Source organism: Cydia amplana, chromosome 17, assembly GCF_948474715.1.
Source record: "Cydia amplana chromosome 17, ilCydAmpl1.1, whole genome shotgun sequence".
Taxonomy (NCBI): Eukaryota; Metazoa; Arthropoda; class Insecta; order Lepidoptera; family Tortricidae; genus Cydia; species Cydia amplana.
This window is the reverse complement of record NC_086085.1, coordinates 16,082,470-16,104,909: the sequence shown is the minus strand read 5'-3', so window position 1 is coordinate 16,104,909 and position 22,440 is coordinate 16,082,470. Positions and strand designations below refer to the sequence as shown.

The 22,440-nt window shown below is 53.4% G+C and overlaps 1 protein-coding gene across 1 annotated transcript in view; it reads left to right on the top strand.

The window, feature by feature from the left end:
* Window positions 1-22,440, top strand: part of LOC134656113 (serine/threonine-protein kinase D1) — a 136,637-nt gene that overhangs the window by 103,459 nt on the left and 10,738 nt on the right. Inside the window, exons 2-10 of the mRNA XM_063511633.1 lie at window positions 1,772-1,920; window positions 2,532-2,676; window positions 3,087-3,230; window positions 4,822-4,994; window positions 8,773-8,931; window positions 18,952-19,045; window positions 19,476-19,591; window positions 21,460-21,545; window positions 22,315-22,440. Coding sequence (XP_063367703.1) covers window positions 1,798-1,920; window positions 2,532-2,676; window positions 3,087-3,230; window positions 4,822-4,994; window positions 8,773-8,931; window positions 18,952-19,045; window positions 19,476-19,591; window positions 21,460-21,545; window positions 22,315-22,440 — 1,166 coding nt within the window. The 5' untranslated portion in view covers window positions 1,772-1,797. The remainder of the gene's footprint in view (window positions 1-1,771; window positions 1,921-2,531; window positions 2,677-3,086; window positions 3,231-4,821; window positions 4,995-8,772; window positions 8,932-18,951; window positions 19,046-19,475; window positions 19,592-21,459; window positions 21,546-22,314) is intronic.

Here is a 22,440-nt window from a genome sequence, read left to right as displayed (position 1 = left end):
AAATAGTAATATCGTTTATTTGCCAGAAATGTGGTAGGTACATAACTTAAGTGGTAACATTCATCTTAAATCGAACATCACATCTCGCCGAAACGAAAGCTTATTAAATTCCACATTTAGAGTAATACGCAAATTTCTCCAGGATGGTATATATTTTCCAAGATGGCTGCGATTCCTCGAGGTCCCCAAATATCAAATAGTGTGGACATGAAAAAGAGACCTTTAATTAACATCTCTCTCTCTCTCTCTCTCTCTCTCTCTCTCTCTTTAGCCCTTTTCTACCCTTCGGGTGTAGGCCTCCTTCATTCTTCTCCATTCGTCACGGTTCTGTGCAACCTGGAGCCATCTCATCCCCGCAGCCCTTTTGATGTCGTCTTCCCAACGCATATTGGGTCTACTTGGAGGACGTTCTTCCCCCCATGGTCGCCACTCGAGTATTCTTTTACTCCACGAGTCGGTCTTTCGTGCCATATGACCAGCCCATTCCCACTTCAAACTGGCTACGCGTTTTACAACATCCGTGACCTTGCTCTGCTGTCTCAGCCACTCATTCGTTTTACGGTCTCTCAATGTGATCCCCACTAGTTTTCTTTCTAGCTTAATTAACATACATACCAAATAGTGTGGACATGAATAAGAGACCTTTATTTAAGATACATACCAAATTTCAGGACTGTTCTAAAGATTTCGAGATTAGACCTAATCCGATTGTGCTATAATCTTCGAATGCCACTGAATCTCTGTCTCTGCATTTGATCGTTGCGCAACAACACGTGGAGATTTAAAACAAATACAACATGCACTCTCTACGTCGATAACAAGTCACCTCTGCACGGCTAAACCGTGACCCGAGAGCTCATCGTATTAACAGCAACACTCTTAACTATCCATCTCTGAATCTTATGTCTTCGCAATAAGGCTTAAGAGGGGTCAATATTAACGTGGACCATATCGCAGGTTATCCATTATCCAGCGCAGGTCGCACATTCAAAACAGGTGAAGCGCAAAATATATCATTATTTTCGAGTTATCGCAACGGAATACGTGAGACATATTATGGGATCAAATATTTACACTAGACATTAAAGGAGTGCGTATACCTATATATAATAGATCATGTACCTAAATTATTTGTGACAATTTCGCCTATTCTACGGGCAAATGGAGATATTGCGTCATTACTGTGTTTACCTTATGTGTAGTAAGTGTAATATTAGACAGTGTTGTTATTGAAAATACTTTGAAACTATTTATAACAAATTTACCTGCACGTGTAACTTCTACACGTGTAACATGGCCATGGACGCTATGTCTACGTACTAGATCACCAAAATATTTAACAATAAGCTCGGTCTTGATGTCAATCGATTGGATTTTTTCTTTTGGCATATTGTTCAAAGCAAATGTTGTCACAGGTGGAGTTTTCTTAATAATAGTCTTCTTGTTTTCAGATGGTATCGGTTACTTCACTTCCATTGGTATTGTTTACCGGTGGAGTGGAATAGGTTACCGACAACTTCTAAAGATGTCAGGGTTGCTTTCAGGAGCACTAGAACTTTTTACATTATCCACAAGTATATGTCTAAGGATAGTTGACTATGAATACTATGATATTTGTATTTGTACTAACATTTAAATTTTGTTACAAACGAGGACATGCTTATGAAATATGTGATTTGATTTAGGTAAAGTCCTAATTAATAATTTCAAAAGTTCTTTGTCAATCTGTTTTCGTATACATGAATATAACTAGTATTCTCTTTGTCGACAGAGTAGCTCGGGACGCTCGCGGTCGGGATGGAGGACGAGGTGACGTTCCTGTTCCAGCTGGGCGTGCTGCGCGACGCCGTGGCCGCGCCCGCGCACACGCTCACGCTCGCGCACCTCAAGGAGCTGGCCGTCAAGTTCGTGCACGAGAAGGTACGTAGCTGTCCCCGTTGGGCGTGCTGCGTCACGCCGTGCCCGCGCACACGCTCACGCTCGCGCACCTCAAGAACTGATGGCCGTCAAGTTCGTGCACGAGAAGGTACGTAGCTGTCCCCGCTGGGCGTGCTGCGCGACGCCGTGGACGCGCCCGCGCACACGCTCACGCTCGCGCACCTCAAGAACTGATGGCCGTCAAGTTCATGCACCAGGTTAGCCAGAGTAGTTATTCCCGCTGAGCGTGCAGCGCGACACCGTGAGAGATACTTTGCCAGTAATCACTCCTAAAGAAACACATATTTCATTGCATATTGTGTGAAAGCTGGCGAGACTAAAGCTCTTTCCTACCCTGGCGAGATTCATTTTAAAATTACATTTTAAATTCTAGAATCTGAAAGACTGAAGAATCACTTAACGTTATTTTTTGATTACCTTTACCACATTTACCTTTGCCTTATTATTAGGTCTGTTAGGCTGCTTTTCCGACGAACTGCGCTATATTCTGATGGGAAAGCGGTCTCAGATTATTAGCTAACGCTGTGCATTTTCATCTGCGACCCCTGCGATAATAGCAAAACGCACTATAATTTTTGGTTTATTTTCGTCAGATACCGGACAACGGGTTAAACCGGCTGAGCGAGCGCATCCTGCTGTTCCGACACGACTACTGCTCGCCCAACGTGCTGCAGCTCATCAACTCCGCCTCCGACGTGTCGGACGAGACGCTGGTCGAGATCGTGCTCACCGCCAACCGTGAGTATATATGTATACCGACTATGTACACGAAAAATACCGGATGAGAACCATACGACTAGGTTATTAACACGCACACACGTTTCCTGTCGCATCGGTCATATCGGTGGTACTTTTGACGACTGGATAAAGAGGCGTTTCATTTGTTCCAACTGCTTTCAATAGACTATGCCGCTTGGTTGGACATACTCGTAGATCATAGGCAAGCAACTGAAACTGTGAAAGTAATTCTGGCGGACTCGCCTCGCGCCTCTTTACTCTTTAGGCAAAAATTAACGAGATTACAATTCTCAACTTGCTGTCATCTCTCACAGCTACACTTCTGTGGTATGTACAATAAAGTAATTACTACTACTACTTCTTACTTTTCAATATCATAATTAACTTCGCCTATATGTTTGTATGTGCAGCCCTCCTATGCGGCAGTGAATCGGACGCCGCGCCCGCGCCGCTGCCGCACATGCTGTCCGTCCACTCGTACAAGACGCCCACCTTCTGCGACTTCTGCGGGGAGATGCTCTTTGGATTGGTGCGCCAAGGCCTTAAATGCGAAGGTAAATAGCAATTCAGTCTATTGGCAGTGCAATGAGATTTACCCAGTTATCTGTGTCTTGTTTCTATATATGATCGTTTTGACATTCCGACCCATTATGTATAAGCAAGCCCACCCGTGTGCGACGTCATTTACGAGCAAACATTGTTACTTTTCCAGCACTGCAACCTGTCAATTAAATGACTGGCAGCAGTGTTAAAAGTATTAAAACCTGGAACCAGATATTGGTTTCAAAATTGGTAAACATTGAAATTGACAATAACAAACACGACTGTAGTTGTACCAGAACAGAGACATACCTATTATCGTTTTTTAGGGTTCCGTACCCAAAGGGTAAAAACGGGACCCTATTACTAAGACTCCGCTGTCCGTCCGTCCGCCCATCTGTCACCAGGCTGTATCTCACGAACCGTGATAGCTAGACAGTTGAAATTTTCACAGATGATGTATTTCTGTTGCCGCTATAACAACAAATACTAAAAACAGAATAAAATAAAGATTTAAGTGGGGCTCCCATACAACAAACGTGATTTTTGACCGAAGTTAAGCAACGTCGGGCGGGGTCAGTACTTGGATGGGTGACCGTTTTTTTGCTTGTTTTGCTCTATTTTTTGTTGATGGTGCGGAACCCTCCGTGCGCGAGTCCGACTCGCACTTGGCCGGTTTTTTTCTACAATAATGCCCATTTTTAGGGTTCCGTAGCCAAATGGCAAAAAACGGAACCCTTATTAGATTCGTCATGTCTGTCTGTCTGTCTGTCTGTCTGTCTGTCTGTCCGTCTGTCTGTCCGTCCGTATGTCACAGCCACTTTTCTCCGAAACTATAAGAACTATACTGTTGAAACTTGGTAAGTAGATGTATTCTGTGAACCGCATTAAGATTTTCACACAAAAATAGAAAAAAAAACAATAAATTTTTGGGGTTCCCCATACTTCGAACTGAAACTGAAAATTTTTTTTTTCATTAAACCCATACGTGTGGGGTATCTATAGATAGGTCTTCAAAAATGATATTGAGGTTTCTAATATCATTTTTTTCTAAACTGAATAGTTTGCGCGAGAGACACTTCCAAAGTGGTAAAATGTGTGTCCCCCCCCCCCTGTAACTTCTAAAATAAGAGAATGATAAAATTAAAAAAAAATTATGATGTACATTACCATGTAAACTTCCACCGAAAATTGGTTTGAACGAGATCTAGCAAGTAGTTTTTTTTTAATACGTCATAAATCGCCTAAATACGGAACCCTTCATGGGCGAGTCCGACTCGCACTTGGCAGCTTTTTATTAATTAATTTCCATAACAATCATCCTCATTAGTAGGTACATAACCGATTCAGAATCATCGGTATTAAACTTTCGTGAGACATATTTTAAACTGATTTAAACTTTCACGATTTTTACACATTATTAAATCGTTTCGGCGTTTCGGGGACAACGCCGTCCTCGAAACGTCGGAGGTAAATCTTAAAACTTAGATACGCGATTAAGTCCCGTTGTATAATATAATATTTTAAACTGTTTATACTGTCGATACAGATTCGTTTAAGAGCCTGTGAATCTTTTTAATCGTAATCCGTACATTTCCATGTTAGGTTGCGGCCTAAATTACCACAAGCGCTGCGCCGTGAAGGTCCCGTCCAACTGCCCGGCGGCGCGGCGCGGTTCGGCGGCGCCGCGCTCGCCTTCCCGCGCCTCCACCGCCTCGCACGCCTCCAACGCCACGCACGCCTCGCACGCCTCGCACGCCTCGCACGACGACTCGCTGGTAAGGCGCATCGCCGACCTGCTCACTATCAAGTCGGATGACAGCTGAGCGTACGGCATAAGGGCGCGGATTAAGGGGCCGATACAATCGGAGATCCGCTCCTGAGAGTTGTAGGACTTGTAGGGTATAACAGGTGCCATCCCACGACTTTACAAAGAAAAATAAGTAGAGCATTCCGCTAGAATGTTGATTATAAACTCTTTGACTTTTCTATGAAAGCTAGAGAGTTAAATTTTACACTGCCGATTTAACAAATGAAACCACGGAATATCATAAGACCAATTAGAAATATTAAACTTGAAACATTCGTAAGCGACACTCTGGTGGAATGTTCTCAATACGCCGATTTATGTTAGGTGGGGGATATAAACAAAATATTAACGAATGAAATGTCTTTTTATAATAGTATTATTTATATCTTTGGATGAATTTACAGTACATATTTACACGCACAATCTCGTTAGTATCAAGTCAATAAAATGTGTTTTATCTGTAATATTAAAATTGTGTCTTTAACTGTTATAATTTAAGTATTTTTTCTATAATTTTAATTCAATTTAATCAATTATTGGTGTCTACATCGAATATCTTTTCTAGAAAATATATACACATTTTACTATTTTTCAGTTAGGTTAGAGTTTTAGAAGAAGTTTTAGTAATTGCATATACAATTATACACAATCGTACGAATTATGGATGCATTTCATAATCATACTTGTTAATAATATGATGTTTAGCATAACAAATACTATGTGTTATCTAAAGAAAATACTAATTAATATTTTAGATCTGTTTTATGTTCTTAATTCCGTCCATATTTAATACTGAAAGTATTATTTTGTATTTTTGTTTAATGTTAAGTTAAATTTAGTTTAATTTCGTTAGGTTTGAGACTAACAACACATTGGGTGGTGGGTAACTTGGGACACAAATATGTTTGTAACTAATTTTATTTTAATAAATAACATTTTGTTTTATTTTCCTTTCGAGTTTTATTTTGACCACCCACGCTACCCATCATCCAATAGTAAACATATTACATACAACGAAGGAAACGCGGCCTCGGCCACTGGAGGAGAGCTTGGACACTTTCTTTTTAAGTATTCAGTAAATTATATTATCTATTGCAGTTTATAAACATAAACATACAAATATTAAACTTTTTACTGAGATAAAAACGTATACCTACATAATTATAAATAGCTCTACAAAAGAAAGGACAATTGAACGAATTTTGAATGAATGGATTCATACACACATGGAGATAAAAAATAAAAAGGACTATGCGTCAAAATGGTCCCAAAACCAACAGAGTTGAGAGTTAGGTCATTAGATAGGTATTTCTCTGTACTTCATTTCGTTCTATGGGCACCAAGCGGAATTCCATTGCAGAACTGAGATATTGCTATTTTAGTCAAAATGTCGTCACCCTTATTACCTAGGCAATAGAGTCCGCCGCCGGGCGCGAACATCTACTCTGCAGCAATTAATTGACTATTGCCTAGGTAATAAGGGTGACGACATTTTGACTAAAATACCTATATCTCAGTTCTGCAATGGAATTCCGCTTGGTGCCCATAGAACAAAATGAAGTATATAGAAATACCTATCTAATGACCTTACTCTCATTTCTGTTGGCGTTGGGTCCAGGCTCCATACAAAGTTGCCCATGGTCCCTTATAGGGCGTCCGCTAGCTGGCGCGGGCGCACGCACGCGGGTGGCAAACTGTGGGTAAAATCCGTTGCACGCGTCCGCGCCAGTGAGTTTTGCTCATACATACCTACTATTATTCGTTAACCCGCTCACCCGTTCCGTGCAACCGCGCCAGCTAGCGGAGGCCCATAATGACGTTACAGACCCACAGAATATACTGATTTATGTTTTTTTGGATTTGACAGCGTCATCTCATCTACGTTAAAGCTTTTCGCATTTAGTTTATCCTCGGGGCTACTCGGGGTCCCTTTGTTTCCCATAATGTTTTAAGTCATAATGTATTGTTTGTTATATTATCAATAGTCATAAAACTGAAACCGTAAACTTTTCAGGATTTTCGTAAGGCTATATACTATTGATAGGTTAGGTTTGTTTTATGGCAATCCTGAAAAGTAACGCGTTTCTGAACCAAATGGATTATGAGTAACATAAATGCGGGCAAACAATACATTATGACTTAAAACTTTTTGGGAAACAATAGAGACCCTTTATCCTCAATGCGTAGCGGACAGGCTCATATCTATATACACCACTGTTGTCGCGTATGTCCTCTCCAAGCCAAGGTTCAAAACCTTTTATATCGCCGATAGCAAGACACTGGAATGGAACATCGATATTGCATTTTAAATTAAGAATTCTTATCGTCACACTATTTTTCCTGTGTGTAATTCTATTCATTCGTTTCATTCACCTCTCTCCAAGGCTAAAACCTAAACAAATTATTGTTTTCACATTCCACAACCCTACTTGTTCTGTTCAGAAACAAGATATGGACATTAGACATAAATTTGCCACTGCTATGACTAACTTTGATTGTTTTAATTCATCATGCAGCTCAACATGGCTACATCGTTATTTTGTCTAGTTGCTCGATAATGTGGCAAGATGGCATTCCATACCAAGATAACGTTATTCATCGGCTATAGAAAGTATTGTTCAGGTACCTTAGGTAAGAAATTATTTTGAAATATACTGTTAGGTACAGATGAATTTCAACCTTAACACAAACATAATAGAGTTAATATTTAAAATTGGATTATTAAATTGTACACCGGGACTTAATCGCGTATCTAAGTTTTAAGATTTACCTCCGACGTTTCGAGGACGGAGTTGTCCCCGTGGTCTCGGAGAAGACTGGCTTAAGTTGACATCAGCATTTTCTAACCGCGCGAGTTTTTCGAACTACCCGCACTTGGTCTTGTTTATCAGCTTGAACGTTTTGAGCTCTAGGGATTAGGGATGTCACTCTCTCATCCACATGGAATCCAGTCATTAGTAAATGTAAGCGTAAACGAATATCGACAGTCGATAAATCGAATATCGTTAGTGTTGTGTGTCGACAGAGTGACATCCCTAGTGCGCAAAACGTTCAAGCTGATAAACAAGACCAAGTGCGGGTAGTTCGAGAAACTCGCGCGGTTAGAAGATGCTGATGTCAACTTAAGCCAGTCTTCTCCGAGACCACGGGGACAACGCCGTCCTCGAAACGTCGGAGGTAAATCTTAAAACTTAGATACGCGATTAAGTCCCGGTGTACAATTTAATAATGTGTAAAAATCGTGAAAGTTTAAATCAGTGTTAAAATTGGATTTATTAGGCTACCAAGTTTAGTTACATTTTTGGGGTTTCCGAATGTTACGTAAGAACTCTTCATACATTTAGAACACTTTAATAAAATCTATGTACCTATACCTACTGAAATAGCTGTAACTTTCAAAAAATAAAATATCACAAAAATTGGTCGGAATTGGCAAGCCCAACAAACTATTATTGGTCACTTTTACAGTGTCGAATTAAACCAAACTAACAAAATGTTAAACACAGTCAAGAACAGCCAGTTTAACAATAATATTACAGATAACTAATGTCAAAGGAAGTAAGTACCTACACAACAGTTGAGGCTGAGAAGTATAGCTTGACAATAAAGTACATACAGTCTGGCAAACCAATTAGTCAATACAAAAAGGCGCGAATAATTTACAATTTGTCGCCTTTCTCTAATAGCTTGCCAGACTTTATGTATGACCGATTTGACCGTATAATGAACCTTGTGTTTGCATCCAGCTGGGCAGCGCGAGCGGCAAGCGCAGCCGCTCCCCGTCGCGCAGCTCCGCCGCGTGGGGGCTCTCCCTGGGGATACCGCACACGTTCGCCGTGCACTCGTACACGCGGCCCACCGTGTGCCGGCACTGCAAGCGCCTGCTGCGCGGCCTCTTCAAGCAGGTGCCTACTGTCTCTCTCTCTCTCTCCCCGTCCCGCTCGTCCGCGTGGGGGCTCTCCCTGGGGATACCGCACACGTTCGCCGTGCACTCGTACACGCGGCCCACCGTGTGCCGGCACTGCAAGCGCCTGCTGCGCGGCCTCTTCAAGCAGGTGCCTACTGTCTCTCTCTCTCTCTCCCCGTCCCGCTCGTCCGCGTGGGGGCTCTCCCTGGGGATACCGCACACGTTCGCCGTGCACTCGTACACGCGGCCCACCGTGTGCCGGCACTGCAAGCGCCTGCTGCGCGGCCTCTTCAAGCAGGTGCCTACTGTCTCTCTCTCTCTCTCCCCGTCCCGCTCGTCCGCGTGGGGGCTCTCCCTGGGGATACCGCACACGTTCGCCGTGCACTCGTACACGCGGCCCACCGTGTGCCGGCACTGCAAGCGCCTGCTGCGCGGCCTCTTCAAGCAGGTGCCTACTGTCTCTCTCTCTCTCTCCCCGTCCCGCTCGTCCGCGTGGGGGCTCTCCCTGGGGATTCCGCACACGTTCGCCGTGCACTCGTACACGCGGCCCACCGTGTGCCGGCACTGCAAGCGCCTGCTGCGCGGCCTCTTCAAGCAGGTGCCTACTGTCTCTCTCTCTCTCTCCCCGTCCCGCTCGTCCGCGTGGGGGCTCTCCCTGGGGATACCGCACACGTTCGCCGTGCACTCGTACACGCGGCCCACCGTGTGCCGGCACTGCAAGCGCCTGCTGCGCGGCCTCTTCAAGCAGGTGCCTACTGTCTCTCTCTCTCTCTCTCCCCGTCCCGCTCGTCCGCGTGGGGGCTCTCCCTGGGGATACCGCACACGTTCGCCGTGCACTCGTACACGCGGCCCACCGTGTGCCGGCACTGCAAGCGCCTGCTGCGCGGCCTCTTCAAGCAGGTGCCTACTGTCTCTCTCTCTCTCTCTCCCCGTCCCGCTCGTCCGCGTGGGGGCTCTCCCTGGGGATACCGCACACGTTCGCCGTGCACTCGTACACGCGGCCCACCGTGTGCCGGCACTGCAAGCGCCTGCTGCGCGGCCTCTTCAAGCAGGTGCCTACTGTCTCTCTCTCTCTCTCTCCCCGTCCCGCTCGTCCGCGTGGGGGCTCTCCCTGGGGATTCCGCACACGTTCGCCGTGCACTCGTACACGCGGCCCACCGTGTGCCGGCACTGCAAGCGCCTGCTGCGCGGCCTCTTCAAGCAGGTGCCTACTGTCTCTCTCTCTCTCTCTCCCCGTCCCGCTCGTCCGCGTGGGGGCTCTCCCTGGGGATACCGCACACGTTCGCCGTGCACTCGTACACGCGGCCCACCGTGTGCCGGCACTGCAAGCGCCTGCTGCGCGGCCTCTTCAAGCAGGTGCCTACTGTCTCTCTCTCTCTCTCCCCGTCCCGCTCGTCCGCGTGGGGGCTCTCCCTGGGGATACCGCACACGTTCGCCGTGCACTCGTACACGCGGCCCACCGTGTGCCGGCACTGCAAGCGCCTGCTGCGCGGCCTCTTCAAGCACCTGCTACCCGCAGGCTGTTAGGCACCTGCCTACTGTCTCTCTCTCTCTCTCTCCCCGTCCCGCTCGTCCGCGTGGGGGCTCTCCCTGGGGATACCGCACACGTTCGCCGTGCACTCGTACACGCGGCCCACCGTGTGCCGGCACTGCAAGCGCCTGCTGCGCGGCCTCTTCAAGCAGGTGCCTACTGTCTCTCTCTCTCTCTCTCCCCGTCCCGCTCGTCCGCGTGGGGGCTCTCCCTGGGGATTCCGCACACGTTCGCCGTGCACTCGTACACGCGGCCCACCGTGTGCCGGCACTGCAAGCGCCTGCTGCGCGGCCTCTTCAAGCAGGTGCCTACTGTCTCTCTCTCTCTCTCTCTCTCCCCGTCCCGCTCGTCCGCGTGGGGGCTCTCCCTGGGGATACCGCACACGTTCGCCGTGCACTCGTACACGCGGCCCACCGTGTGCCGGCACTGCAAGCGCCTGCTGCGCGGCCTCTTCAAGCAGGTGCCTACTGTCTCTCTCTCTCTCTCCCCGTCCCGCTCGTCCGCGTGGGGGCTCTCCCTGGGGATACCGCACACGTTCGCCGTGCACTCGTACACGCGGCCCACCGTGTGCCGGCACTGCAAGCGCCTGCTGCGCGGCCTCTTCAAGCAGGTGCCTACTGTCTCTCTCTCTCTCTCCCCGTCCCGCTCGTCCGCGTGGGGGCTCTCCCTGGGGATTCCGCACACGTTCGCCGTGCACTCGTACACGCGGCCCACCGTGTGCCGGCACTGCAAGCGCCTGCTGCGCGGCCTCTTCAAGCAGGTGCCTACTGTCTCTCTCTCTCTCTCCCCGTCCCGCTCGTCCGCGTGGGGGCTCTCCCTGGGGATACCGCACACGTTCGCCGTGCACTCGTACACGCGGCCCACCGTGTGCCGGCACTGCAAGCGCCTGCTGCGCGGCCTCTTCAAGCAGGTGCCTACTGTCTCTCTCTCTCTCTCTCCCCGTCCCGCTCGTCCGCGTGGGGGCTCTCCCTGGGGATACCGCACACGTTCGCCGTGCACTCGTACACGCGGCCCACCGTGTGCCGGCACTGCAAGCGCCTGCTGCGCGGCCTCTTCAAGCAGGTGCCTACTGTCTCTCTCTCTCTCTCTCCCCGTCCCGCTCGTCCGCGTGGGGGCTCTCCCTGGGGATACCGCACACGTTCGCCGTGCACTCGTACACGCGGCCCACCGTGTGCCGGCACTGCAAGCGCCTGCTGCGCGGCCTCTTCAAGCAGGTGCCTACTGTCTCTCTCTCTCTCTCTCCCCGTCCCGCTCGTCCGCGTGGGGGCTCTCCCTGGGGATTCCGCACACGTTCGCCGTGCACTCGTACACGCGGCCCACCGTGTGCCGGCACTGCAAGCGCCTGCTGCGCGGCCTCTTCAAGCAGGTGCCTACTGTCTCTCTCTCTCTCTCCCCGTCCCGCTCGTCCGCGTGGGGGCTCTCCCTGGGGATACCGCACACGTTCGCCGTGCACTCGTACACGCGGCCCACCGTGTGCCGGCACTGCAAGCGCCTGCTGCGCGGCCTCTTCAAGCAGGTGCCTACTGTCTCTCTCTCTCTCTCCCCGTCCCGCTCGTCCGCGTGGGGGCTCTCCCTGGGGATACCGCACACGTTCGCCGTGCACTCGTACACGCGGCCCACCGTGTGCCGGCACTGCAAGCGCCTGCTGCGCGGCCTCTTCAAGCACCTGCTACCCGCAGGCTGTTAGGCACCTGCCTACTGTCTCTCTCTCTCTCTCTCCCCGTCCCGCTCGTCCGCGTGGGGGCTCTCCCTGGGGATACCGCACACGTTCGCCGTGCACTCGTACACGCGGCCCACCGTGTGCCGGCACTGCAAGCGCCTGCTGCGCGGCCTCTTCAAGCAGGTGCCTACTGTCTCTCTCTCTCTCTCTCCCCGTCCCGCTCGTCCGCGTGGGGGCTCTCCCTGGGGATTCCGCACACGTTCGCCGTGCACTCGTACACGCGGCCCACCGTGTGCCGGCACTGCAAGCGCCTGCTGCGCGGCCTCTTCAAGCAGGTGCCTACTGTCTCTCTCTCTCTCTCTCCCCGTCCCGCTCGTCCGCGTGGGGGCTCTCCCTGGGGATACCGCACACGTTCGCCGTGCACTCGTACACGCGGCCCACCGTGTGCCGGCACTGCAAGCGCCTGCTGCGCGGCCTCTTCAAGCAGGTGCCTACTGTCTCTCTCTCTCTCTCCCCGTCCCGCTCGTCCGCGTGGGGGCTCTCCCTGGGGATACCGCACACGTTCGCCGTGCACTCGTACACGCGGCCCACCGTGTGCCGGCACTGCAAGCGCCTGCTGCGCGGCCTCTTCAAGCAGGTGCCTACTGTCTCTCTCTCTCTCTCTCTCCCCGTCCCGCTCGTCCGCGTGGGGGCTCTCCCTGGGGATACCGCACACGTTCGCCGTGCACTCGTACACGCGGCCCACCGTGTGCCGGCACTGCAAGCGCCTGCTGCGCGGCCTCTTCAAGCAGGTGCCTACTGTCTCTCTCTCTCTCTCTCTCTCCCCGTCCCGCTCGTCCGCGTGGGGGCTCTCCCTGGGGATACCGCACACGTTCGCCGTGCACTCGTACACGCGGCCCACCGTGTGCCGGCACTGCAAGCGCCTGCTGCGCGGCCTCTTCAAGCAGGTGCCTACTGTCTCTCTCTCTCTCTCCCCGTCCCGCTCGTCCGCGTGGGGGCTCTCCCTGGGGATACCGCACACGTTCGCCGTGCACTCGTACACGCGGCCCACCGTGTGCCGGCACTGCAAGCGCCTGCTGCGCGGCCTCTTCAAGCAGGTGCCTACTGTCTCTCTCTCTCTCTCCCCGTCCCGCTCGTCCGCGTGGGGGCTCTCCCTGGGGATACCGCACACGTTCGCCGTGCACTCGTACACGCGGCCCACCGTGTGCCGGCACTGCAAGCGCCTGCTGCGCGGCCTCTTCAAGCAGGTGCCTACTGTCTCTCTCTCTCTCTCCCCGTCCCGCTCGTCCGCGTGGGGGCTCTCCCTGGGGATACCGCACACGTTCGCCGTGCACTCGTACACGCGGCCCACCGTGTGCCGGCACTGCAAGCGCCTGCTGCGCGGCCTCTTCAAGCAGGTGCCTACTGTCTCTCTCTCTCTCTCCCCGTCCCGCTCGTCCGCGTGGGGGCTCTCCCTGGGGATTCCGCACACGTTCGCCGTGCACTCGTACACGCGGCCCACCGTGTGCCGGCACTGCAAGCGCCTGCTGCGCGGCCTCTTCAAGCAGGTGCCTACTGTCTCTCTCTCTCTCTCCCCGTCCCGCTCGTCCGCGTGGGGGCTCTCCCTGGGGATACCGCACACGTTCGCCGTGCACTCGTACACGCGGCCCACCGTGTGCCGGCACTGCAAGCGCCTGCTGCGCGGCCTCTTCAAGCAGGTGCCTACTGTCTCTCTCTCTCTCTCTCCCCGTCCCGCTCGTCCGCGTGGGGGCTCTCCCTGGGGATACCGCACACGTTCGCCGTGCACTCGTACACGCGGCCCACCGTGTGCCGGCACTGCAAGCGCCTGCTGCGCGGCCTCTTCAAGCAGGTGCCTACTGTCTCTCTCTCTCTCTCTCCCCGTCCCGCTCGTCCGCGTGGGGGCTCTCCCTGGGGATACCGCACACGTTCGCCGTGCACTCGTACACGCGGCCCACCGTGTGCCGGCACTGCAAGCGCCTGCTGCGCGGCCTCTTCAAGCAGGTGCCTACTGTCTCTCTCTCTCTCTCTCCCCGTCCCGCTCGTCCGCGTGGGGGCTCTCCCTGGGGATTCCGCACACGTTCGCCGTGCACTCGTACACGCGGCCCACCGTGTGCCGGCACTGCAAGCGCCTGCTGCGCGGCCTCTTCAAGCAGGTGCCTACTGTCTCTCTCTCTCTCTCTCCCCGTCCCGCTCGTCCGCGTGGGGGCTCTCCCTGGGGATACCGCACACGTTCGCCGTGCACTCGTACACGCGGCCCACCGTGTGCCGGCACTGCAAGCGCCTGCTGCGCGGCCTCTTCAAGCAGGTGCCTACTGTCTCTCTCTCTCTCTCCCCGTCCCGCTCGTCCGCGTGGGGGCTCTCCCTGGGGATACCGCACACGTTCGCCGTGCACTCGTACACGCGGCCCACCGTGTGCCGGCACTGCAAGCGCCTGCTGCGCGGCCTCTTCAAGCACCTGCTACCCGCAGGCTGTTAGGCACCTGCCTACTGTCTCTCTCTCTCTCTCTCCCCGTCCCGCTCGTCCGCGTGGGGGCTCTCCCTGGGGATACCGCACACGTTCGCCGTGCACTCGTACACGCGGCCCACCGTGTGCCGGCACTGCAAGCGCCTGCTGCGCGGCCTCTTCAAGCAGGTGCCTACTGTCTCTCTCTCTCTCTCTCCCCGTCCCGCTCGTCCGCGTGGGGGCTCTCCCTGGGGATTCCGCACACGTTCGCCGTGCACTCGTACACGCGGCCCACCGTGTGCCGGCACTGCAAGCGCCTGCTGCGCGGCCTCTTCAAGCAGGTGCCTACTGTCTCTCTCTCTCTCTCTCCCCGTCCCGCTCGTCCGCGTGGGGGCTCTCCCTGGGGATACCGCACACGTTCGCCGTGCACTCGTACACGCGGCCCACCGTGTGCCGGCACTGCAAGCGCCTGCTGCGCGGCCTCTTCAAGCAGGTGCCTACTGTCTCTCTCTCTCTCTCCCCGTCCCGCTCGTCCGCGTGGGGGCTCTCCCTGGGGATACCGCACACGTTCGCCGTGCACTCGTACACGCGGCCCACCGTGTGCCGGCACTGCAAGCGCCTGCTGCGCGGCCTCTTCAAGCAGGTGCCTACTGTCTCTCTCTCTCTCTCTCTCCCCGTCCCGCTCGTCCGCGTGGGGGCTCTCCCTGGGGATACCGCACACGTTCGCCGTGCACTCGTACACGCGGCCCACCGTGTGCCGGCACTGCAAGCGCCTGCTGCGCGGCCTCTTCAAGCAGGTGCCTACTGTCTCTCTCTCTCTCTCTCTCTCCCCGTCCCGCTCGTCCGCGTGGGGGCTCTCCCTGGGGATACCGCACACGTTCGCCGTGCACTCGTACACGCGGCCCACCGTGTGCCGGCACTGCAAGCGCCTGCTGCGCGGCCTCTTCAAGCAGGTGCCTACTGTCTCTCTCTCTCTCTCCCCGTCCCGCTCGTCCGCGTGGGGGCTCTCCCTGGGGATACCGCACACGTTCGCCGTGCACTCGTACACGCGGCCCACCGTGTGCCGGCACTGCAAGCGCCTGCTGCGCGGCCTCTTCAAGCAGGTGCCTACTGTCTCTCTCTCTCTCCCCGTCCCGCTCGTCCGCGTGGGGGCTCTCCCTGGGGATACCGTACACGTTCGCCGTGCACTCGTACACGCGGCCCTCCGTGTGCCGGCACTGCAAGCGCCTGCTGCGCGGCCTCTTCAAGCAGGTGCCTACTTTCTCTCTCTCTCTCTCTCTCCCCGTCCCGCTCGTCCGCGTGGGGGCTCTCCCTGGGGATTCCGCACACGTTCGCCGTGCACTCGTACACGCGGCCCACCGTGTGCCGGCACTGCAAGCGCCTGCTGCGCGGCCTCTTCAAGCAGGTGCCTACTGTCTCTCTCTCTCCCCGTCCCGCTCGTCCGCGTGGGGGCTCTCCCTGGGGATTCCGCACACGTTCGCCGTGCACTCGTACACGCGGCCCACCGTGTGCCGGCACTGCAAGCGCCTGCTGCGCGGCCTCTTCAAGCAGGTGCCTACTGTCTCTCTCTCTCTCTCCCCGTCCCGCTCGTCCGCGTGGGGGCTCTCCCTGGGGATTCCGCACACGTTCGCCGTGCACTCGTACACGCGGCCCACCGTGTGCCGGCACTGCAAGCGCCTGCTGCGCGGCCTCTTCAAGCAGGTGCCTACTGTCTCTCTCTCTCTCTCCCCGTCCCGCTCGTCCGCGTGGGGGCTCTCCCTGGGGATACCGCACACGTTCGCCGTGCACTCGTACACGCGGCCCACCGTGTGCCGGCACTGCAAGCGCCTGCTGCGCGGCCTCTTCAAGCAGGTGCCTACTGTCTCTCTCTTTCCGTCCCGCTCGTCCGCGTGGGGCCTCTCCCTGGGGATTCCGCACACGTTCGCCGTGCACTCGTACACGCGGCCCACCGTGTGCCGGCACTGCAAGCGCCTGCTGCGCGGCCTCTTCAAGCAGGTGCCTACTGTCTCTCTCTCTCTCTCTCTCCCCGTCCCGCTCGTCCGCGTGGGGGCTCTCCCTGGGGATTTCGCACACGTTCGCCGTGCACTCGTACACGCGGCCCACCGTGTGCCGGCACTGCAAGCGCCTGCTGCGCGGCCTCTTCAAGCAGGTGCCTACTGTCTCTCTCTCTCTCTCTCTCTCCCCGTCCCGCTCGTCCGCGTGGGGGCTCTCCCTGGGGATTCCGCACACGTTCGCCGTGCACTCGTACACGCGGCCCACCGTGTGCCGGCACTGCAAGCGCCTGCTGCGCGGCCTCTTCAAGCAGGTGCCTACTGTCTCTCTCTCTCTCTCCCCGTCCCGCTCGTCCGCGTGGGGGCTCTCCCTGGGGATACCGCACACGTTCGCCGTGCACTCGTACACGCGGCCCACCGTGTGCCGGCACTGCAAGCGCCTGCTGCGCGGCCTCTTCAAGCAGGTGCCTACTGTCTCTCTCTCTCTCTCCCCGTCCCGCTCGTCCGCGTGGGGGCTCTCCCTGGGGATACCGCACACGTTCGCCGTGCACTCGTACACGCGGCCCACCGTGTGCCGGCACTGCAAGCGCCTGCTGCGCGGCCCCTTCAAGCAGGTGCCTACTGTCTCTCTCTCTCTCTCCCCGTCCCGCTCGTTCGCGTGGGGGCTCTCCCTGGGGATACCGCACACGTTCGCCGTGCACTCGTACACGCGGCCCACCGTGTGCCGGCACTGCAAGCGCCTGCTGCGCGGCCTCTTCAAGCAGGTGCCTACTGTCTCTCTCTCTCTCTCTCTCCCCGTCCCGCTCGTCCGCGTGGGGGCTCTCCCTGGGGATACCGCACACGTTCGCCGTGCACTCGTACACGCGGCCCACCGTGTGCCGGCACTGCAAGCGCCTGCTGCGCGGCCTCTTCAAGCAGGTGCCTACTGTCTCTCTCTCTCTCTCCCCGTCCCGCTCGTCCGCGTGGGGGCTCTCCCTGGGGATTCCGCACACGTTCGCCGTGCACTCGTACACGCGGCCCACCGTGTGCCGGCACTGCAAGCGCCTGCTGCGCGGCCTCTTCAAGCAGGTGCCTACTGTCTCTCTCTCTCTCTCCCCGTCCCGCTCGTCCGCGTGGGGGCTCTCCCTGGGGATACCGCACACGTTCGCCGTGCACTCGTACACGCGGCCCACCGTGTGCCGGCACTGCAAGCGCCTGCTGCGCGGCCTCTTCAAGCAGGTGCCTACTGTCTCTCTCTTTCCGTCCCGCTCGTCCGCGTGGGGCCTCTCCCTGGGGATTCCGCACACGTTCGCCGTGCACTCGTACACGCGGCCCACCGTGTGCCGGCACTGCAAGCGCCTGCTGCGCGGCCTCTTCAAGCAGGTGCCTACTGTCTCTCTCTCTCTCTCTCTCCCCGTCCCGCTCGTCCGCGTGGGGGCTCTCCCTGGGGATTCCGCACACGTTCGCCGTGCACTCGTACACGCGGCCCACCGTGTGCCGGCACTGCAAGCGCCTGCTGCGCGGCCTCTTCAAGCAGGTGCCTACTGTCTCTCTCTCTCTCTCTCTCTCCCCGTCCCGCTCGTCCGCGTGGGGGCTCTCCCTGGGGATTCCGCACACGTTCGCCGTGCACTCGTACACGCGGCCCACCGTGTGCCGGCACTGCAAGCGCCTGCTGCGCGGCCTCTTCAAGCAGGTGCCTACTGTCTCTCTCTCTCTCTCCCCGTCCCGCTCGTCCGCGTGGGGGCTCTCCCTGGGGATTCCGCACACGTTCGCCGTGCACTCGTACACGCGGCCCACCGTGTGCCGGCACTGCAAGCGCCTGCTGCGCGGCCTCTTCAAGCAGGTGCCTACTGTCTCTCTCTCTCTCTCCCCGTCCCGCTCGTCCGCGTGGGGGCTCTCCCTGGGGATACCGCACACGTTCGCCGTGCACTCGTACACGCGGCCCACCGTGTGCCGGCACTGCAAGCGCCTGCTGCGCGGCCTCTTCAAGCAGGTAATGAGAAATAAGGAAACGGACTGAGCGGACCGGAACAAAGTAGTGGTGCACTTCCACCAAGGAAAAGTTTCAGCTTTTGCTTTCCACTGCCGGCGGACTTCGGAGCGAGCGAGGTGGAAAATAAGAGAGCGGGGCCATTTAACTCGCTCAATTCGTTCCGATTACTCGCTGGCCGTGGAAGTGCTCGTATAAACATCAGTATTACGAGTCTAGCAGAGTCCCCTCGACGGAATCCGCTCGACGACTCTTTTGACTTTACTCACTTTTTATTCAGTGGAAACACTTGTGCATTCAATGATTGCGAGTTAAGCGGACGCCGAACAGATGGAGGGTTTATACCAGCTGTCCTCTGCTGCTGAATCTAGATCCGCTTCCCGTCTTCTTCGCAGGCATTTCTTAGCTAAATGTTTTATTACAGGGCCTCCAGTGCCGTGACTGCCACTACAACGCGCACCGCAAGTGCTTGCCGCACGTGCCCAAAGACTGCGGCGGCGAGATACGCGATTCACATGGTAACAACTACGTCTGTTTTAAATACCTATTGGAACATCGGAAGGCGCTTTCGTAAACTCTAAACGCCTGCACCAGTTGTTGGGATTAGTGTAAATTTGGGATGCGTTTGACTCAGATATACGTGTAGTACAAATTAAGAGACATGGTAAAGTCAGCAGCAGAAGTTGCTAAGCGGGCGTGGTGTTCAAAATTACCTTGACGCGCTCTTGTTCTCTTAACAATAAAGTCGCGTCAAGATCATTTTGAACACCTAGCCCGCTTAGCAACTATTGCTGCCGACTGTATATGGTATTTCGAGTGCTTTACAAGTAGTGTCCTTGCAACAGTGCTCATAGCTGATCTTGTTTTGATATACCACCTTACGTAATGTACCTATGAAAGCAATAAATTACTGAAAATTAGCCAAGTCAAAACGATTGTTTCATACAGGCGAGTACCAGGACAGCAGCGGCGGTAGCGAGCTGTCAGAAAGCGCGCGGCTTCCGGACGAGGAGTCTGACGAGGGAGGCTCCAACGATGGAGCGTCCAATGATATCGACGACGAGGTAAGTCGTTTGAGGCGCCATCTATTGGAGAAACAATAAGAGTAGAGAGTTTCAAGTGTTTCAACAGTGGTTATAGCCTGACCAGTAATATATGATAATTGTGAAGAGGGCGCTGTTATTCTCATGTATAGGGTGACAATTCAGTGTAGTATGAAAAAATTAGTTCCAGTGAAATTCCGCAACATGGCGTACCCTCAATAGATCCTGGTTCACCTATACTATCATAGGGGTACGTCTGAACGTCTGTCAAGTTAAACCAGTTTGACAGCACTGGCTTCCCTCGAATAGAGGCAGTGCTATTCATTATTATTAGCCTAGATCTCACAGATTTCACTGCAGAATACTGACCTCCCATTAATTACAGTGCTCAGGAGACTCCAATGCTTAGAAGCCCGGGATACGATCCATATTTTTTATACTTGCAAAACGTGTGGCTTCATTTAATTCCAATTACAAGCCACAGCAGCACGTACCAGTCGAAATTTATAGCTGTTTTTAGGGTTCCGTACCCAAAGGGTAAAAACGGGACTCTATTACTAAGACTCCGCTGTCCGTCCGTCCGTCCGTCCGTCCGTCCGTCAGTCCGTCCGTCCGTCCGTCCGTCCGTCCGTCCGTCCGTCCGTCCGTCCGTCCGTCCGTCCGTCTGTCACCAGGCTGTATCTCACGAACCGTGATAGCAGGACAGTTGAAATTTTCACAGATGATGTATTTCTGTTGCCGCTATAACAACAAATACTAAAAACAGAATAAAATAAAGATTTAAGTGGGGCTCCCATACAACAAACGTGATTTTTGACCGAAGTTAAGCAACGTCGGGCGGGGTCAGTACTTGGATGGGTGACCGTTTTTTTGCTTGTTTTGCTCTATTTTTTGTTGATGGTGCGGAACCCTCCGCGCGCGAGTCCGACTCGCACTTGGCCGGTTTTTTATAGTCTTTGTCCAATTATGTCAAATGAACACAATTTTTCGCGAGCCAAAAGGCCAATTCTAAATACCTAGCGCATTTTTCAATATTTTTATTGTTTTTCTTTCATCTGCCATCGATTTTCTTAGCCATAATCAGATTGTATGTATCTATACATTTCTTGTTCAAGGTGGTGGTCCATTAACCACCCTTCCTTTTATTTGAAGAGAGGGGGTGGGTTATTCTCTCTGGTCATTTTTTTTTTTTCAAATTTGTCGCCATTTTCTACTGACGGAAATGGCTTGGCAGCCTATACTGAGTATACTTGGTCAACCAGATCTTGACAGTAGAAAAAGGCGGCAAATTTGAAAAATGTAGGCGCGAAGGGATATCGTCCCATAGAAAAATTGAATTTCGCGCCTTTTTTTACTGACAAGATTTGGTTGACCAGCTATAACTAAAGTATCACGTGTCCATCTCATCTGTAATTATTGAATGTTGTACACAGGTAGACATGGGTAACTCAGGAGTGATAGATAAAAAAGATATATATCTTTCTCGTTTCATGAATCACTCTTCTTGTCTTTACGAATCCGAATGTATCAGTATATCCGTACCTCTCACTCCCTCGGCAACGATTTACTAAAGCGAAAGCGATAAGCGATGTCTCGGTCGCGCGACTCGCGCGTCGACCGAAGTAACACGAACGAGCGACAGCGGTCGTTCGGGCGGATTCGGAGTTTCCGCGTCATTCGCTTCGCTATTCCGCGGGAACGAGAAGTCTGTCTCTCTCTCATTCATAAGATGACGCAAAGTCAGCAAGTACCTACCGATACAGTTGTGAGCGGGGCAACTGATACACACGGATATAAAGATATAAAAGAGTGATACATATCCCAGTGATAAAAAGATATATATCAATCTTTTCCCTCTACTGACACATTTCGCCCATGTCTATACACAGGTGCAGGTCCGCCGGCGGCGCGGCTCGGACGGCTCGGAGCCCCAGCGCGACACGCTGCCCGAACGCTCCGCGTCTCGCCCCAGCAGGTACGCGTGTGTGCCAGGCTTTATAACACGTGGTGGCGTCTGTGTCCGTGTCTATACCGCTCCAATACAACAACCGTTTCGTGTTTAGTTAATTACGATTCACATCTATCGTGTGTGTGAAAGACATGAAAAGGGCCGCAACACACTGCGCATTGGCGATCCACTTAAATATCAAATGTAACTACTGTATATGAGGCCCCGAAGTTGTCATTCGAGTGCCTGTAAATTTGTATTGGAGTGGTATCTGTAGTGATAAATGTTTCCCTGTCCATGTAATTGTAATGTGACAGTTATGTGTAGGATTAGCTCGTGTTTGTAATTTTTAATGTTTGTTTCTTAGGTAGGTATGCACTATTAAATATTAATGTTTTTTTTTCTGTGCTTTGCTTGAACCCTGATCAGCGCCCCAGTTGGTTGGTGATAGGGATTAAGGTTTCAACCCGTACTAGTTATTGCTAATTATTTCCTATAGAGCAGTTATTGTCTTTACGCATTTGCAAAACTCAACTAAAAGACCTAATAGATCGTGTTATTCCTGTTGATTTACTAGATGTAGCTAGCAGCATACCTGCCACATTTTTAACACAACGCAAGTAAAACATTAATAAATCATAAAAATATTTTAAACTACTATCTATGGGTCCAAACAACAGCTATACCACACACAAACACATACATCTTTCCCAATGTGACACGGACATAACGCCACCACCGACCACGATATACCCTCATGCCCTATACCTGTGAGCGCTGAGCTTGGACCTTGCAGCTCGTCGTCCTCGCCCAGCGCCAACATCCCGCTCATGAGGATCGTGCAGAGCGTCAAGCACGCCAAGAAGAGGACCGGCCAGAGCATCAAGGAGGGCTGGCTCGTGCACTTCACCAACAAGGACAA